Source organism: Vanacampus margaritifer, chromosome 4 (assembly GCF_051991255.1).
Source record: "Vanacampus margaritifer isolate UIUO_Vmar chromosome 4, RoL_Vmar_1.0, whole genome shotgun sequence".
NCBI lineage: Eukaryota > Metazoa > Chordata > Actinopteri > Syngnathiformes > Syngnathidae > Vanacampus > Vanacampus margaritifer.
In genome coordinates this window covers 16,227,529-16,245,389 of record NC_135435.1, presented here as the reverse complement: position 1 = coordinate 16,245,389, position 17,861 = coordinate 16,227,529, and the positions used below count along the sequence as shown (strand labels likewise).

The window sequence follows — 17,861 nt, the reverse complement described above, 5'->3', positions numbered from 1 at the left end:
TCTTAACAATTTAGACAAACAATCTAATTATGCACCCTCAATATTGCATTTCCCCCCCCCCCCCCCTTTCATTACTAGCGTCACTTTTTGGTCTACTTTAATGCAATTGAAAACATAACTAGTAAACGACTGCTGCACTAGTAACACTACTATAAGGTATGTGTTATACACTAGTAGCATCCTGGAACCTACTAGTAGCACCAAACTAGCCACTAGTATTGCCCTACTAGTGTGCATAAATGTCATACAACAGTGAGGGGAAACAAAAAAGTGTGTGCGAGTTGACATCTGTGCACTATGAGTACTTCGAGTGAATTGCTCGATATTATGTAACAGAATTTTACAATGTCAGAGCATTTATTTATTATCCTTTATTTTCATCTTAAGGTCTATCTACTAGTTTTTTTTTTTGGGGTCCTCATTAGTAAGATAATATAAGATGGATATCAAGAATATTGAATAAATGCTCAAATGACTTTCCAATAAATTAGTCTCTTCTAAGGACTAATGGGCCACACGGGAAATAATTTAAAAATCAAAAATTGCAATATTAGAAATCATAGACTTGCCACAAAAAATGGCAAGAAAAGGAGTCAAAAGGTACAAAAGATGCTTATTTATACAAATTAAGTTGTAATGTTACAAGAATAACGTGAATAGTTTGTCTGAAGAAAATTGAATTTTTTTCTTGTAACATTACCACTTTATTCGTGCAATTTTACTTTTTTTTTTTCTTGTGACACACTTCCACACTTGTAACGCCTCCATTTTTATTTACGTATTTTCACGACTTCATTCTTATAACATTGCGACTATTTTTTTTCACTTGACTTTTTACGACGACGTCCTTGTGCTATCTCACCTTGCTTGTGTAAAATGTAAGATTATGACTCTATTCTTGTCACAGTACAACTTTATTCTCGTCATTTTAATTATTTTTTTTGTCTTGTTAAATTATTCACTTTATTCTTGGAACAATATGACTTTATGGCAACATTTTAATGCTTGTATAGTTCCAATATTCTGGTAACATTTTAATTTGAACTCATTCACTGCCATTGACGGCTATAGATGTCAAAAATTCATTTTAACCATTTCTATGAGTTTAACATTTGTTTCCACTTTTGTTAACAAGAGTATGAAAACCTAGGAAACATTTTTTTTTATTTAACATTTGTTTCCACTTTTGTTAACAAGAGTATGAAAACCTAGGAAACATTTTTTTTATTGTACATTTAGAACAGATATAAAATGTGTGATTAATTGTGAGTTAACTCGCCTGATGCGATTAGAAAAAAAAAGATTATTAAAAAATTAAGGGCGTCAGGCGATTAACATTTTTAATTGTAATTAATCGCATGACTTCACTAGTTAACTCACGAATAATCACAAAATTTATATCTGTTCTAAATAAATCAAAAAAAAAAAGTTAAACTAATAGAAATAGTTCAAATGAATTTTTGACGCCTATAGCCGTCAATGGCAGTGAATGAGTTAATATTCTCAGAATTTTATTTTTTATTTTTTCAATTCTCCTGTTAGTATGTTTTGGAAATACAGTAACACGCCCACGCGCTTTAGTGTGCCCACTGAAAAGGTTGTGATGCCGTAGCGGTGTAAACATTGTCCGTCACAGTTTGGCCTTACTAGAGTGTGTGCGTTGCTGCGGTCTGCTCCCTTTGAATGTGTGTGAAGTATTCAGCCAGTTTGGAGATACGACCAAACGTTTGACACAACACTAGTTCCGGACTTTTTCCCATGGTGTGTTTTTTCTAAATGTGTGTGCGGCAAAACTGGAGGGGATGTTGGTGATTGAATGAACACTTTCTATTGTCCCATTATTGTGTCAAGGAGAAGTAGAATGCTGTAACCAATCACATACATGTATGGAAAGCTTTTTTAGCATTTAGCAGAATGACTAGTGCTAGCATTACAATACTAGTAGCATTCAGATACACACGACTAGTGCACAGTTTTGCCTCACTAGTAGTAACATTTCTAGTATGTCAGAGCTGCCCTACGAGGGCAAAAACATTTTTTTTTTTTACAGGTAAAGACAGTCGTTTTACTAGTGCGCCGAATTGTCCTACTAGTGAGGACAAAGTATACTAGTTAGTACATGGACCTCAAGCTGGATATCGAATAACTACTCATGTGACATTGTAAAATGATTCTAGTGATCATCCAACACTATTAGGACTCGTAGCACACAGATGCCAACTAGTGCACAGCTTTGCCTTACTAGTATCATGAAGTCGTCCTATCACTATGCCAAAGTTGTCCTAGTTTACAAAAATGTTATACAGTAGTGGAAAGAAGTTACTAGTTTGACATAGTTCTACTAGTCACTGCATCTGGGTATTCATCTTAAAACCCATGTACTAGTACACTCTTTGTCCTCACTAGCTGGACAATTTAGCTCACTAGTAAAATGACTAAGGAGCACTACTAGTAGGACACATGTCTCTAACTGTGACATTGCTGTCAAATTATTGGATACTTTTAGTGATGTAAAAGTGCTAATGGGCATTTTGGTGCTACTAGTAGGGTCCATGACTCATGCCTACTTGGTTTGTACTAGTAGTTTACTTACATGTGTACTAGTTAACACAAGTAGTGGAAATACCTTACTAGAAGTGATGGACAAATGAAGATTCATGAAGCACTCGTGATATTTTTGGGCTCCTATAGTTGATTCTCTTGAGTTAAAGATGTACTGTAGTGGAAATGTAATCAATTTCCACTGCACTAGCCTTTTATCTTTAAACCAAGAAAATTAAGTGTTTCATAACTGGACGTGAAGGATATACTGTAGAAGAAATGCTGAAATCGCTTTCCATACAGATGCGCTCGGTGTGCAGGACAGTGTACATATTTGTGAAAAGCATCTGCAAGAGGACGCTCCTGAGACTTTTTCTATCGAAACATTCCAGTCGGATGCCTTGACTTAAGAAGAGGGAGACAGGTGGGGGAGGGGCGGGGAAACGCCTCTCCAGGTTTTTGTTGTTGTTGTTTTTTTTTTTATGTACAAGGCGCCTTACGGCGTTTTCTAGGACAAATCCAGGCGTCCGAGCAGTGTGAGACAATCCGCCAACATCGCAACTACTCAGGCCTTTTTGTGAAGAAGGGACATCCTGTTCTAGCTCTTTTGCCAGCTTTGTATGGGCGCACTTCCTCGGGCCTGCAGTCACATGTTGAACTATTGCCGTGCACGCGCGCGGACGCACGATGGAGGACGCTTGATTCGTACACTTCACTCCAAATTAAAGTTGCTCTTGCATGCGGACTACCTATAAAAAAAAAAAAGTACAGTGAACCCCTGCTTGTTGGGGGGGTTGAAGAGCTTCATGAATGCCTTTGCAGTTTGCCACCATTTTGATGCCAATGAACTATGTTGAAGTGAGTTGATGAGCTTCATTTAGGGAAAAGTATTGCTTTGCTGCCATCTTGTGGCAACTTGGTGCCAATGAACTATGTTGAAGTGGGTTGAGGAGCTTCATGATTTTGTGGCATCTTTTGGGGGGGATGTCAATTATTCACGAATGAAATAGCGGGGGTTCACTGTAAACGAATATAAGCCTCCTTTCAACAGGGTTCAGCATCATTTCCAGTGATTATAAAGTCATCCTCCCTCTGTAGACACTCATATATCTAAAAAAAAAAAAAAAAAAAGACGAGCGTAAAAATGACAAAATACATGTAGAACTCAGTTGAAAAACAATATTGTGGATAAATGTATTTTACAGGAGAGTGCACACTTTTTTATAATTATTTTATTCATCAACTAGGAGACAATTTGAGGGGGCTGTTTGACATTATAATGCTGGTGACACATTTTGATAATGAAATGATATGATGGGAGATGCATTGGATGAGTGAGCAGAGCCTTTTCCCCCTTCCCATCCCATTATTATCCCCAGAATTTCATTGTAATCATAAGTTAGTTGGTGGAAAGTACATATTGCGTGTCAACGTGTTTTCTCGTTTGCCTTGTAAAAAAAAAAAAAAAAAAAAAGGTCAATCCTGTAAAATGTGTATTTCGACACGTTGGAAACTAATAATAGTAGTGGTTGTCATTTGGTTTTTGATATGCACTAACAGCAAAGCAACATACCTCATTTTGTATGGATCATAATTGTGCAAAGGGCACTCTTGGGTACCTTTTAGAAAAAAAAAAAGACTACTGGCCAAAAGAGTTATCGAAACTTGGTAGCAATCTTATGCCAGCTGAACTCTTATTAATTTATTAACATACAAAAAGGGCTGTTTTAATGTGGCTGTTGACAACTATTGCAAATTGCTATGTTCAGGTTAGTTTAAACACACTTCCAGGGGAGCCGCAGCTTCGTGTTGACAGATATGCTCCAATGTTCTCATTTCCATTCTTTCCATTTCCTGTCGGACCCCTTCTGATTTTTTGCAGCAGACACACTTGTCAACAAAGGACTCATTTGTGTGCTAATTTCATCTATTTACATAAATGACCAAATAATGTATGTAGCCTTTCACATTGCAGTCACATTATGTATATGGTGATAAATATATATATTTAACTAAATGCCTTATAGACGAGGGACATTCAACCTGATTAGAATTGCCAATAAAAGACCAATCATTACTTTGTGTTTTACTGTCATCATTTGAAATGGAAAAATGACAACTAACTTATTTGTGAGTGGGTTTGAATTTATCCGATATCCAGCTAAGGCTAGTACTAGGACATTCTTTGTCCACACCAGAGATGGGGAATCCAGGTCCAGAAAGTTTTTTGGTTTTTTTTCACTCACACAAACAAACATGGTGTTCCGGGCAGGGAAGCGAACCCACGCCAACCTGCATCGAAGACCAGTGACGGTTCCACTCCGCCTCCTGGAGCCGCCTCCTAAATAAAATAAAAATAATTGCGACCTCAGTCTGCCTGGCGCGTGAACCAAATGTGTCTCCAATGTGACGCGCATGCGCAAAAGTGACGTCACTTACAATATACTGTTTACGGAAGTAATTATGGCTGCAGGAACTTGCGCTTGTGTAGTTGTTCTTTTACAATCGAAGTCAGCATTTATATCTTAAATCTTACTTTCCTTCCGCTGCTTGTTTTTTTTTTCATCTCCATCATCCGCTATGACTCGTGATTCCCGCTCCCGACGCGTACAATGGTGACGTCTGTAGCTTTTCATCCAGGCAAAGTCGCTTCTCGTGACTGACGCCGTTCTATTTGTTCGAATCTAGCGCTTCACTAGTAGTGACGTAAACTTCTGCAGTTTTGCCGAACTAGTAAATCAATAGTAACAACTGACAGTTGTCACACTAGTGCAAACGAACATTAGTTTACGAGAAAGATAGTTAGGAGCTCTTATCAAAGATAAAATATAATGCATTATCAGATTCAAAAACTCATCAAATGATGAATTTAACATGTTTGAATGTTTTATTTCATTCACATGAGCATAAACTGACAGTTGGGAAAAGGTATGCATATATGCTAAATTACATTTTGTAATAATTCTTGAATTATTAATCTATAACTCTAGAATTTTACAAAACATACTACCAATTATGACGGCATTTTTTTGTGCTACATGCCAGAAATATTTTAGGGGGGGTTGCATGAACAGCCTTCATTAGAATAAGAAAATGTCAAAATAAATGACAACTGGAGGCAAATATTAACATGTTACAAAGAAATACAATCTCCTAAATACAACTCCAACTTGTGCACAAAGCGGAAAATGTCAGAAAAACCCTACGATGAATACTTTTATACAAAAGGATTGTTCACCCCACCAATGTAGTTTGCGCCACCTAAAAGACTTGTCCTAAAAAAACAAAAATGCATCAGAGGGTCCTCAGTTTGTATTGGTTCCATGCGGTCGACGTTAGAACTGCCGCGTCCCTTTGAACGGCTTAAAGCCGCCCGTGCTGCCACTGCTGGAAACTGAGCTGCTGGTGATTTGGACGATGCGACTCATTCCAGATGAGTGACTGGGGTGGAGAAGAAGAAAAAACAAACAAACAAAAAACTGTCAAGAATATTCGCTGTTCTGATTTTTTCAATAAATTATTTTAAACAATGCCCACCCAGAAGGCGGCGACATCAGGCTGCCGCGACTGTTGTTCACCCTGCGGTTGTCGGAGAAGCCTCCGCCGCCGCCGCCCTGCGAAGACGAGCCACCGTGCCACTCCTTCCTCATGCCCTGCTCCCTGCTGTGACGCTGCACCACCACTCGGCGGCCCGAGTTGAAGGGCTGCACGGGTAAAAAGAAAGCCAATTGAGCGCTTGTTCCATACACTTGAGATCTAATTTAAGGGGCATTTACTAGTACGCTCATTGTCTTTACCAGCAGGACAATTCAGTGCACTAGTAGACCAACTGCATCTTTTAATCTGTTCTTTCTTCTCACACTACTAGCCCCACTTTTAGCCTACTAGTATGCAATTAAACCTTAATACAAGTAAATGTTCTGCAACAACACTACTAGGCATCACACACTAGTAGCCACTTGGACTCTACCAAGTAGTACTGCTAGTTGAGCTGCAGCGATTAAATAATTTTTTTCTTCTACCAATTGTCAAATAGATTAATCAAGTTGTCCTACTAATGTGGTGAAACATGATACAGTAGCGCAATTTAGAGAATATTTGAGCATTTTTGCAATCTAGCTAAAGGGCCACATACTGTACTAGTAGACACTTTGTCCTCATGGGCCAGATAACTTTGGTATACAGGTAGCGTCTTACGAGTGAGGCAAAACTATGCGCTACTTGACAGCTGTATGCTAGTCATGACAAAATTCAACTAGTTCACATCTATTATATCACTAGTAGTGCTAGTAGCACATAGATGCACGGTAAAAAAAAAAAAAGCAGAAATGTTATCCAGTAACAAGTCTTAGCTTACTAGTACATAGCCCTTAAGCTGAATATGGAATAAATGCTAAAAGGGCTTGCCATAGCAAGAGTTGAGGGGACAGGTTAAGAAGATGGTAAGCAGACCTGGTCATTCATCACCATGGCTCTTCCTCCATCCCGATCATTAAAGGATCCTCTTCCTCGGCTTGCTGAAGAACCTCCTCTGAGTGCGGGACCGGGCCCGTCTCGGCCCGGTCGCTCTGTACGAATTCGCATGGGTCCGCTGTGTAAACCACAACGACGCAGCAAAAAATTAGATCAAGTCATGCAAGAAGAACGCGAGGGTGACAAATGTGGGGAAGGTTACCGTAGCTCTCCCCCCTTGTTGGCATTCATGTTGCCCTCGTTCTTCCAGCCGTGGCCTCCGTCCCTGGGGGAGCGCGATTGGGACATGGCGGCCATCCTGGCTCCCATCGGACGATTGTGCATCGGGACGGGCCGCCTTTCGTCTCGATCCCTGCGGTCGGTGTCGGTGCGCGGAGGCGGCGGCTCAATCCGGCGCGCCTCTGCAAAGTTCTTGGGGTAGCGCTCGAAGTTGCCGCCCTCTCGCTGAGGAGAGGGACGACTTTTCTTTGCTTCCGGCTCGCCCTCGAACCGGTTGCGCCTGTAAAAAGAGGACAAAGATGATGTGTGGGTGTTGTTAGCTCATTTTAGCACAGTTATTGTCTGCGCTTTTCAGTTACTGCCCTTTGTTCCTCATCAGCGTCCCGCTGCCGCTGGTATGCCTCAATTTATTAAGGCTAGCGGAAATCGGGCTAGCCAATGCTAACCTCAATGAATGTGCCTTTATACAGTCAAGCGTGCACCGGTTGCGTTTGTGTCTTGCATCATCACAATGTCCGGTCTGTCGGTCCAAATCCAAAAATGCACTTTTTGGGCCATGACTGTTCAGTAACTTAATGGCCCAGCAGAGCAGCGCACTATTATTGAGCCACTATTTAAGTCAAAGCCTGTGTTGCATCATGCTAACAATTCTCAATACAGACACTCCCCTAGTTACAACCAATTGACTTAGGAACATTCGGACGCGTTTTGAATTTATTTTATTTTTTTTACAACTTACAAATGACCTCAAACGACTTGTTGGCAAGTACGGCAGCGTCTGTACTTTTGATATTTGATTAATTTGCTCATACTTTGCACAGTTTAAATGCCATTCAGGACTCATGCAAACCTGTCAAACGTGTTGTTCTGTTCTACATCCTGTGGGAAGCGGCCCCTTGGGCGGGGGTTGAAGTTGGAAAAGCGGTTCTGCGGCCGGTTGAAGTTGCCGCCTTGGTTAAGACGAGCATCAGGCCCATCGGCCGGAATCTTCTTGTTGACGTTCCAGTATGTATTATCTCTCCGACTGAAATGCGAAACACATTTTGGTTGTACTCTCTTTGCCCTAAGCATCATTTTAAAGCATAAAACATGTGCTTTAGCCTGGAACAAATTAACTTGTAACCATTTCAATTGGGTGTTTTTGAAAGTTGGACAACTCAAAAGTCATGAAGTGACATGTAACTGATTCCAGTGTTGTTCCAGCATAAAGTCGACATGACAATGCATAAAAAAAAAAAAAGTGTACAAACCCATGTTCCACATCACGGCCTCTCTTAAGGTTTCTCTTTTCTTGCTCATAGCGCAGGTGCTCCTGCTGCCGTCTGAGTTCTTGTTGGCGTGCCATGTGTTCTGCCTCTTTCCGCCGCTCCTGAAACAAACACACACACACACTTCAGGAAAAAAATAGTTCCCACAATCATCCTGACAACAATTGCTTTCCCACCAATTCCTCACGGGCTGTTGACTGTGTACGTACTTGCTCTATTCGGATTCTCTCCCTTTCGAGCTTCTCCCTCTCAAAGCGCTCCCTCTCCAGCTTTTGCCTTTCCATCTCCAGTCTCTGGCGTTCACGGAAGAGGTTCTCGCGCTCTTCGCACTCGCGCTCTCGGCGCGCCTGTTCCACCATTTCCCGATGCCTAAATAATCAGTATGAACAATCCAATTTAACACTGAAGCCAACACAAATTCAAATAATGTGTGACGGAAGTTAAGAGCCAGAAAGCAATTAGCCAGTCAATAAAGTGCTAGACATTTCCTTCTTTACCCAAAAAAGTGTTGAGGCAATTGAACTACACCTACTCCAACATTTATGTAAATTCTTATGCATGTACCTGCGCATCTCTGTGGCTCTACAATTACGCTCCATGCGTTCACGCATACTCTGCTCCTTTATCTTGGCAAAAGGAACAAAGCCACCCTCCTTATTGGCAAACCGCTGTTTGTTTTTAATCATCTCCAGCTGCAGAGGAAATGGTAACATTTACATTGATGATCAACCAGACTGTTGAATATCAGGCAACAATAAGGAAATAACATGTAAAGAAACCTCTTCAGGGGGTATCAGCCATTTTGGGCGTCTTTGCATGGGCATGTGAACAAAAGGCTGGAACAAACCAGACAAAAATCAATTGTACGACAAAGTGCGGATGCAACAAAAACAAATGCGAGTCAATGTTTTACCTTTTCAAAATATCTTGGTTTCCTAAAAGGTCTTGTTTTGAAAAAATTTAACTTTCCTTTGTTATGATCTCCCTCCTCCACATCGCCTGGACTCTTTGACCCTGAATATAAAACAAAAAAAACAATACATCTCATCTGCTCAACTGAGTGAAATATAACAACAACAACAAAAAACCTACGTCCACAGGATCTGTCATCTCTCTTTGAAGAACCTTGGGGAGAATTTGACGTACCAGAATCACATTTGCCACTTTTGGCGTCCTTAGATAAATCTTTGTCCTTGTCCCCAGATTTGTCATCTTTTTTGTAAGGTTGCTGAGATCTATGTGGAAGCAGATCACATTTAAGTCGTTACGAGAAGGCAGTCCTTTTACCATTTTATTCTCACCCACTTGTTAGACAACTTTGTCCCTGTGGAACTGCGCTTTTCACTTGACTTGCTGGTAGTTGCTTTGTCATCCAATTCGGTCTTTGACGAATCTTTTTTGAAGGGGTAATTTTTGGCCTAGGGGGAAAAAAAACCATACAGCATGTTAAAGGAATGTATCGATAACACTTAGATTGACACTTGAATAATCCCCGAGACAGAATACACATAATGGTTGCAATCTTGATGCAAATGCTTTTTAATCAATTATTGTAGTAAACTTCTTAAAATAAATATTAAATGGGTTTTAATTATTTCAAAAATATAACGCACAAATAAGTTTAATAAACAGTGTTATGTTGACACAAGTTCCGTACACACAAATAAACTATTAAACATGAATTCATAATATAAAGCCGTTTCTTACAGCATAGAAAGTATAGATGCCTGTGAGTATTGTTATATCTTATATCTAGATAAGTGTACGTTGCTGCGGTTTAAACTGCCAACTTGATGCTACTATTTGTTAGCTCGTCCATAGAGTCCTGCATTATGTGCTAAGATTGGCGGACTATTGCAAAACAAATCTGTGTTCACTGAAATTAAATTTACAACGTGTAATTCTCTTTTTTGTGTTAGTTTTACTGTAAATTTCAACCGGGAGAGTAAATACACTCTTTTTGAAGAACTGTTCGCTATCAGTTTGGCTGCAAACTGCACACTTGTGGCATACTTAAATGTATAGCATATGGCAAGCTGGCAAAGCATCAGCTGTTGCGGTAGCCGAGTATTATTAGACGTACGTGTGCAGACGTATAGTATCGGCAGCAATGGATTCCTCAAAGAAAAGCCTATTCATATTCAGAAGTTTACTTCACTTACGCATTCAACATATATTTGCTGTCCATCAAGCTCAGTGCAGTCCAGTTGAGAGATGCAACGCGTGACCTCTGCACTGGAAGACATGGTAACCAGGCCATAACACTTCGAACCAGGACTACGGGCATTTGTTAGGACCTTGGCACTTAAAACCTGTCAAGCAACACAGAAGAGATTTTGATTTCAATCATAAAAGGCGGAAAATAAAAAGACAACACAAAATTACCATGCCATATTTGCCAAAGAGGTTCTTCAGATCCGCTGCTTTGGTGTTGAAGGACAAGCCGCTAACCCAAATGTTATGAGAAGAGCTGATGTTGCTGCCGCTGCCGACAACTGTTTTCCCACAAGAAATAAAGCAACGGTAGGGTATTTAAAAAAAACGGTGTCAAAAGAAATTAAGATTTCTAACAGGCCTTACCCTTATCATCCTTTGCAGTTTTTCCATCTCTGTCTCGTGAAGAGCTACAAAGCAAATGTTGCCACAACAAACAGCAAATGAGCTTCAGCAAATGAAATATTCATGTGAAGTGACAAGGATACATCTTTTTGGGGGGGAAGGCGGGGTGGGGGGGAGCAAAGACATTTGGTACTTTTCTGAAAGAAAAACAATCCTGTGAACAAGGCGTAGATGTGGCATTGTCTCGAAAGGCTTCAGAGCTTTTCCAGTGGTGCTGGGTCAGGATGTCAGCCAATTAATTCCCTTGACCAATCAACTCTTCAGGTGGTTTGTGGACCTTCTCAGCGAACATAAAAGGGGCCATCAAGGGAACTAATGCTCTTTCTTATAAATGCTCTTCAGCCAAAAATGGGAAAGGCTTTAACAGCGCTGGAAGAGGCAAAGTAACAAAGTGGGCTTTTTCAACTCCTGGGTACTGATGCAATTTACCATGAGAGAAAAAAATCATAATCAGAGGGATCGGGATCATCTGCGAACACTTCCCTTATGGCAGAAAAAAAAAATCTTGACGCTACCCACAATGTTGCGCTGTTATAGAGGTGAACTTGATAGTAGTATCAAAGAACTGACATAGAAAGACAAACCTCTTTGCTTGACCAGATAAACCAGTAGACGAGGGGCCTTTCTTCCCAGAATCCTTTTCTTTATCTCCCGCTTCAGCTTTCTTTGTGGCCTCTCTGCCGTCCTTTGAGGGCTCGCCCCAAGCTCCGTCGTCTTGCTGACCGTCTTTGTCTTCCGTCTTCATGTCATCGTATGTGCTCATCTCAGCAGAGGCTTCAGGCTCATCGTTGCCCTTGTCGGCCTCTGAATCTGGAAGTTTCACATGTTTACCTGTGTCCAGAAGATCATCTCCATCAACATCTAAGGTGATGGCGTCTTCATTTTGGATCGACACAGACAGGTGATCGTCCTCGGCATCTTTCGAGGAATCCATGGCTTCAGCAGCCATTTCTTCTTCCGACTCTAAATCGGCATCCGCCTCCTCGTCGAATTGCGGCTCGGCATCCGCCTCCTCGTCGAATTGCGGCTCGGCGTCCAAATCGTCGTCGAATTGCGGCTCTGCGTCCAAATCGTCGTCGAATTGCGGCTCGGCGTCCGCCTCCTCGTCGAATTGCGGCTCGGCATTCGCCTCCTCGTCGAATTGCGGCTCGGCATTCGCCTCCTCGTCGAATTGCGGCTCGGCATCCGCCTCGTCGTCAAATTGCAGCTCGGCATTCGCCTCCTCGTCGAAATGGGGCTCGGCGTCCAACTCGTCGTCAACTTGCGGCTCGCCATCCGCCTCGTCATCAACTTGCGGCTCGCCATCCGCCTCGTCGTCAACTTGTGGCTCGCCATCCGCCTCGTCGTCAACTTGCGGTTGCTCGGCATCTGCCTCGTCAACGACGTGCGGATTGGCACCCACCTCGGTCTCTTGCTTGGCATCTGTGTCAGCATCCACCACCTCGGGCTCTGAATTGGCCTCGGCGACCGTGGCTTCTGTATCCGGTTCAACCTCAGGTTCAGCAGTGGTCTGAGCCTCATGCTGAGAGAGGTTGTCGTCGTCGCCGAGTGCAGGCTTTAAATTTTCGCGTGTACCATCATCTGTATCTGTTACATCTGAGGGATTTAATAAGGATACACATGGCAAAGACATTTAACATGGACATGTCACATGTTTGACCTAAAAGTAGAATAGAAAGCACATTTAGTGTTAGTGGTGATCGAGGGCGTAGACACCACAGGAACACACAAAACACACAATCTTCGAGGACTCGGTATTCATCACTTGTAAGGTCTCCAGTAAAGACAATTCATTGTGAATGTCTCATTCCAGTTGCAGCCCAAAGGTGGGAAAATTCCTTGTGGACTCTCAAATCAGAAATGATGGAGAGTAAAGTCTCAACCATTCGGCCTTTACTTTCATCAATGGACGTGGTCAGTCCACAAATGTTCGCTGGCACGTTGAACGGGGGTGGGGGGCGGGGGGTGGATGTGGGGGGGGGGGGGAGTCCTGAAGTCCATCCTTTTGATGACAGTCTTGATGACTGTCCAACAACCAAACCAGTTTTTGCCGTTGTAGTAAAAGCCCCGTTGATGTGTCGCAGCACTGCAACATTGAACACTTTGCTGTCGTTCACAGGAAAGCAACCTGTTCAGTTTAGATGGACAACTGCCTTAATTACTTGACCAAGTCTTGTGACATTCCAAATGCCGATGCATTGTGAGCTTTTGAAATGATGTACACGTGGGCTGTCTCTTGCAGCCGTCACACTCGACTGCTTATCAACAGTCCAATTGGCTTCCATTCAGTTCACTTGGGCAGTCCATGATGACGTGTCCATGATGACATTCGTTAATGTCAAGAGGAACACACGAATATCCTCAGTCTTCGAATCGTTTTATTGTTCATTGATCACATAATCAGAGGTTAGTGAGAATGCTGTCCGTTGCATCTTGTGACTCCAGCAACATGGCAGTTGCATTCCAGATACATTAGAAGTACTGTAAAACCAACAGCAAACTTCCTACAAAGCTTTTGTGCAATGTCTTTCCAGTGCAAAATGTGGGACATATCTGTATTAAACATGTCCATTTAGTGTGTGGTAACCTGGAAAATTAATCACTAGCCGATAAAAGAATCTGGTGTGCACAAGATGCTTTTGGCCACCACGTGGATGCGATTTGTACAGTATAAAATCCTTATACATTATTGTGTCAGCATACATACCTTTCTCTGAGTCATACTCTTCTGTTCCCTACAAAAGATTGCAAGTAAGCAATGAATTAACAAAAAACAAGAGAAAGGCATACAACAGTCCCTTCAGGATTTTGCGAATTTGGGACCGCAGTTTGTAAAACAAAATCAAGAAAAACACACAAAATCGCACTTACCCGCAACTTTGTGCAAACACCGCAACAACTACATTTTAAACATGCACGTTTCATGTCAGTATTTGAGTTATTTTGCCTGAAATGGCTCAACAGGCGCTCTATTGGAAAAAGCAGCGGTAGCTGAACTCAAGAAGAAGAAAGAACTCACGTCAAAGCTGAACTTACGAAAAATAAAGCTACACGCCACATCCTGTTTTAGACGTTAGCGAATTCTCGACAGCAGAGGAACATGTGGAGCAGAGAAAATGCGAAGAATTTACCAACTAAAATTACGGCAAAGGACCATGCAAGCCAATATCCGGACCTTTTGCATGAAAACGGGGGTAAATTATTTTATTACAAATGCAAAGTAATGATAGAATATTTAAAAAAGTCATCCATCGACAAGCATTTAACAAATGCAAAATACGTGTAAATGTTGGAACAAAATATGCAGTCTCAGCAAATCACACTCACGGAGGCGGAGTCGAGGTCTTCCAGGAGTACCAAACGAATTAAGGTGAGAAACGTAGTTATATCAAATTTGCATGTGAATAATACATGTTAAGCCTAAACCTGGACAATTTACTGATGTAAATTGACATGTCTTTCAATGTGTAAAATTATAAACTGAAGATATATCACCTACTCCTTCAATTGAAAGCGTATAAAATGTTTTTCACAGAGATCAAGTAGGAGCTGAAGATTTTGAGGAGAAAATGGCATAGTAGTTATGGCAATGAACATTTAATGTTATTTCTACTTTATTTGTTCTTTGTTGATGTTTTATTTTAGCCATGATAGCATTAAGCACTGCATATTTCAAAAGCATTTGCACTTTTATTCATATATGTTGATTACAATGTGCATATACACCTGTAAGAATAGTTGCACTTTTAAATTTAAGAATTTATTGACACTTTTTCAAGTTATGTGAACTTGTTGTTTAATGATGAGCTTATTGGTTTGTAGTTGTAAGATAAAAACTGTCCACACTTTAATGTGAAAATATGTTAAGTTATGCTTTGTTGAGAGAGCGTTTTCCCTATTTTCAATACAGAATATACGTATTTGGAAACATCTGTTGATTTTCCAAACACCTCTTGTAAAATTTCACACTTAAAATAAGCATAAAGAGTTTACTTATTGTAAACGTATGAGGTTTTGAGCAAAAACAAAACAAACTTATCTTAAGGAAAATTGACTGTGAAATCAGGCATTTTAGCAAGCAACAATCATATAAAATGCCTGTGAAATCCTAGAGGGACTGATGTGTGTGGGTTTGGTCAAGTATGTCATAAGATTTTTCAGAAAATGGATTTCAATAGCATTAGTTCTCCTTTGCAGTGGCCTTTTGTCTTTTGTTTTTAATGTGTGAAACTATCTCACTTTTTGGACACTGTTATAAGCACTCTTTCTTCCTGGCTCGCCACCATCACATCAAACTATTTCTACACGCAATGGCATTTGAGCATGCAGTTAGAGTAGTCCATGTGGAAAAATTATCACTGCAAAGTGTTGATGCAGACTTTGCTTAGACTCTTTTTGAAATAGAATTATTTGAGTTATCCCCTTACTTGTTTCAGCTCTAACAGGAAAAAAAAAGACCATGACAACTAACTGGTATGTCACTTACCTTGGAAGCCATTTCATCTTCCGTGGTAGTGTCCAAGTCCGAATCAATTTTCCTTCCTGAAAAATTAACGCAGACGATCGAAACAGTCCACCTTCATTAAAAATCCCAATGCGAGTACTACAAATTAGATTACCTTTGCCTTTTCCACTTTTGCGAGCAGATGTGGCTACTGGAGCTTGTTTTTCAACACTGTCAGAGTCTGCATTTTCACTCTCAATAGCCTTGAAGCACATAAGCAAATTAGTTCAACCCTGTCAATGTCAACCTCATTACACTTCAGAGAAAAGGTGGCTACACAAATCATGTCAGAAATGCTGAAACCACCTTTAGAAATGTCATATGTGCTTTTGAAAGAACAAATAATGAAAGATACGTTTTCAAACCAAAACACCCTTAACTGTTGTGTCACAGACACTTTATATCTTTACTCTCATCACTGTCAAAATACAAAAAAACAAACAATATGAGAACACCACTTAGTGCACAACTCGGCCCAGCGTTTGACCGTTCACGGCAAAATAACGCTAGCAAGAGAGTTGCCGGTCATGTAGTATATCTTTACACACACATACATACATACATATATATATATATATACATATACACACACATACATACACATTTACATATATATATATGTGTTTACAATTTATTGTAGCCAGTCGGGAGTTGTAAACGAGCAGTTTTGTTTCGCGTGATTATTGTAAAATTTAACAGTTACGCAGTTGAACAATTTCAATATAGTTTTAACTTTGTCTGGCATTGCCCTAATGGTCGAAGATGGCACCGGGAGCCAGTTTATCTGGAAACCAGTTGAACCGTGCCACGGCAGCCTACACATCACCCTAAAAAAATAATTTATTCACGGTCAACCTACTGCAAACACTGTAAAATAGATTCGCGCTAGGCTAGTAATTCCTTGCCCCGGTCATTTACCAATCAGAGCAGATCACGGCAAAATAACCACTACTAAAAGCAAGAGATCGCCTCCTGCGCATAAGACCATTCTTTCATGTAAAGGCTAAAAGTACAGAACAAAGACAACGCTTTCCTACGTTGGCGTTATTCGTCCTTCAACTTTAACGTAATGTAATTGTAATCTTCCCCTTGGTTTTTCCAACTATCGTAGCATTAAGCTACCATTGATCGCTACAGTTGTGCATATATTACGAATAGGAACAAACGTAGTAAATAAGTTGCTTCACAACACGAGTTTTTTTTTGTTCATTCCGTAAAACATTGCCAGACTTTAAGAAATGTTTAATCTCATCCGTTTGGTTCGCCTGCTTGAAGGTATGCTTTAAAGCGGCTAGCTCCCAGGCTAACAATTAGCTACACGCACCCCATTGCGTTGAACACACAACATTCGCTGTTTACCTGCTTCAATCTGGCGAGAAGCACACTCTTAATACCCGAAGTGTCCAAATTGCGTCGTTTGAGCTCAGACTTAAGGTCAACAACCCTTAATTCTGTTAATTTCTTCAACGCTGTGGAAATGGCTACCGACGCCATTTTACCGACCGCTTCTTTTTTTTCTAACTTGCGCAGACCTTTCCATAAGCAGCTTTTTCCTGTGTTTTTTCCCCCCGTTGAACGCCACAGTGCCTCACGCTGGCATGGAGTACCAAGTCAATTTACATTACTTTCTACTGCATTCCGATACTATGACATTTAATTTTCTGCACACTTGTATAGAACAGCTTTAAAATAGCAATCAGACAACTACATGTACTGAGCAACCAGTAGTGAATCTCGAGATGAACCCGTAAAATTTTATAACTTCACTAGTAGTACAAGTGGCACAAACATGTCAACTACTGCAGTTAACACAATGACAAATATGCTATTCAGCTAAATAATAACAATAATAATAATGACAATGACAATAACAATAATAATGACAACAACAAAATGCTTGCTCAGAATTCTTGTTTTTTGAAAAAGTTCAAAAATGTTTTAGGCAGCTATGCCATTAACGATAACATCGAATAAATGCTCAAACAGCATGTCATAAAGCCATTACTATTGTTCAATATTGTACCAGTACACTCAATTGTTTTTCTATAGTGATCGGGGACAAAAAGCATTCTTGCCAGGGGGGTATTCCATCAACGCAGTGAGCCTCATGTAAAAAAGCGCGGCTTGTACTAACACCATCTCCGAATTAAGCGCCAAATCACTAACCCAATCCATGTTTTTATTTAATTTTATTTTTTAATTTAAATTTTTTCTTGGAGTTACATTTGACGTGTGAC

The 17,861-nt window shown here is 40.6% G+C and overlaps 1 protein-coding gene across 2 annotated transcripts; it reads right to left on the bottom strand.

Moving 5' to 3' along the window:
- Positions 1-5,405: 5,405 nt before the first annotated feature.
- On the bottom strand, positions 5,406-17,151 carry sltm (SAFB-like, transcription modulator). Of its 2 annotated transcripts, none has more exons than XM_077563762.1 (20): positions 16,984-17,151; positions 15,740-15,827; positions 15,607-15,662; positions 13,828-13,855; positions 11,705-12,716; positions 11,082-11,125; positions 10,887-10,996; positions 10,664-10,813; positions 9,807-9,919; positions 9,594-9,736; positions 9,415-9,515; positions 9,281-9,337; positions 9,066-9,193; positions 8,711-8,870; positions 8,484-8,602; positions 8,084-8,257; positions 7,217-7,513; positions 6,994-7,132; positions 6,079-6,245; positions 5,406-5,982 (listed from the first exon to the last, which is right to left on the bottom strand). In XM_077563762.1, the coding sequence occupies exons 1-20, from the start codon at positions 17,116-17,118 to the stop codon at positions 5,877-5,879; spliced, it is 3,327 nt and encodes a 1,108-aa protein (XP_077419888.1). In that variant the 5' UTR covers positions 17,119-17,151; the 3' UTR covers positions 5,406-5,876. The 2 variants fall into 2 exon arrangements, with proteins under 2 accessions (XP_077419888.1, XP_077419889.1); XM_077563763.1 differs by having other exon boundaries at positions 9,648-9,736.
- Positions 17,152-17,861: the final 710 nt, after the last annotated feature.

What these genes read in the sequence shown, in the direction of transcription:
- sltm (XM_077563762.1), bottom strand. Translation starts at nt 17,118, where the DNA reads ATGGCGTCGGTAGCCATTTCCACAGCGTTGAAGAAATTAACAGAATTA. An exon ending in AACCAAGATATTTTGAAAAG is followed by an intron (nt 9,338 to 9,414) that starts GTAAAACATTGA and finishes GGTTTGTTCCAG; the next exon opens with CCTTTTGTTCACATGCCCAT. An exon ending in CAGAACAACACGTTTGACAG is followed by an intron (nt 7,514 to 8,083) that starts GTTTGCATGAGT and finishes CTCTTTTTACAG; the next exon opens with GCGCAACCGGTTCGAGGGCG.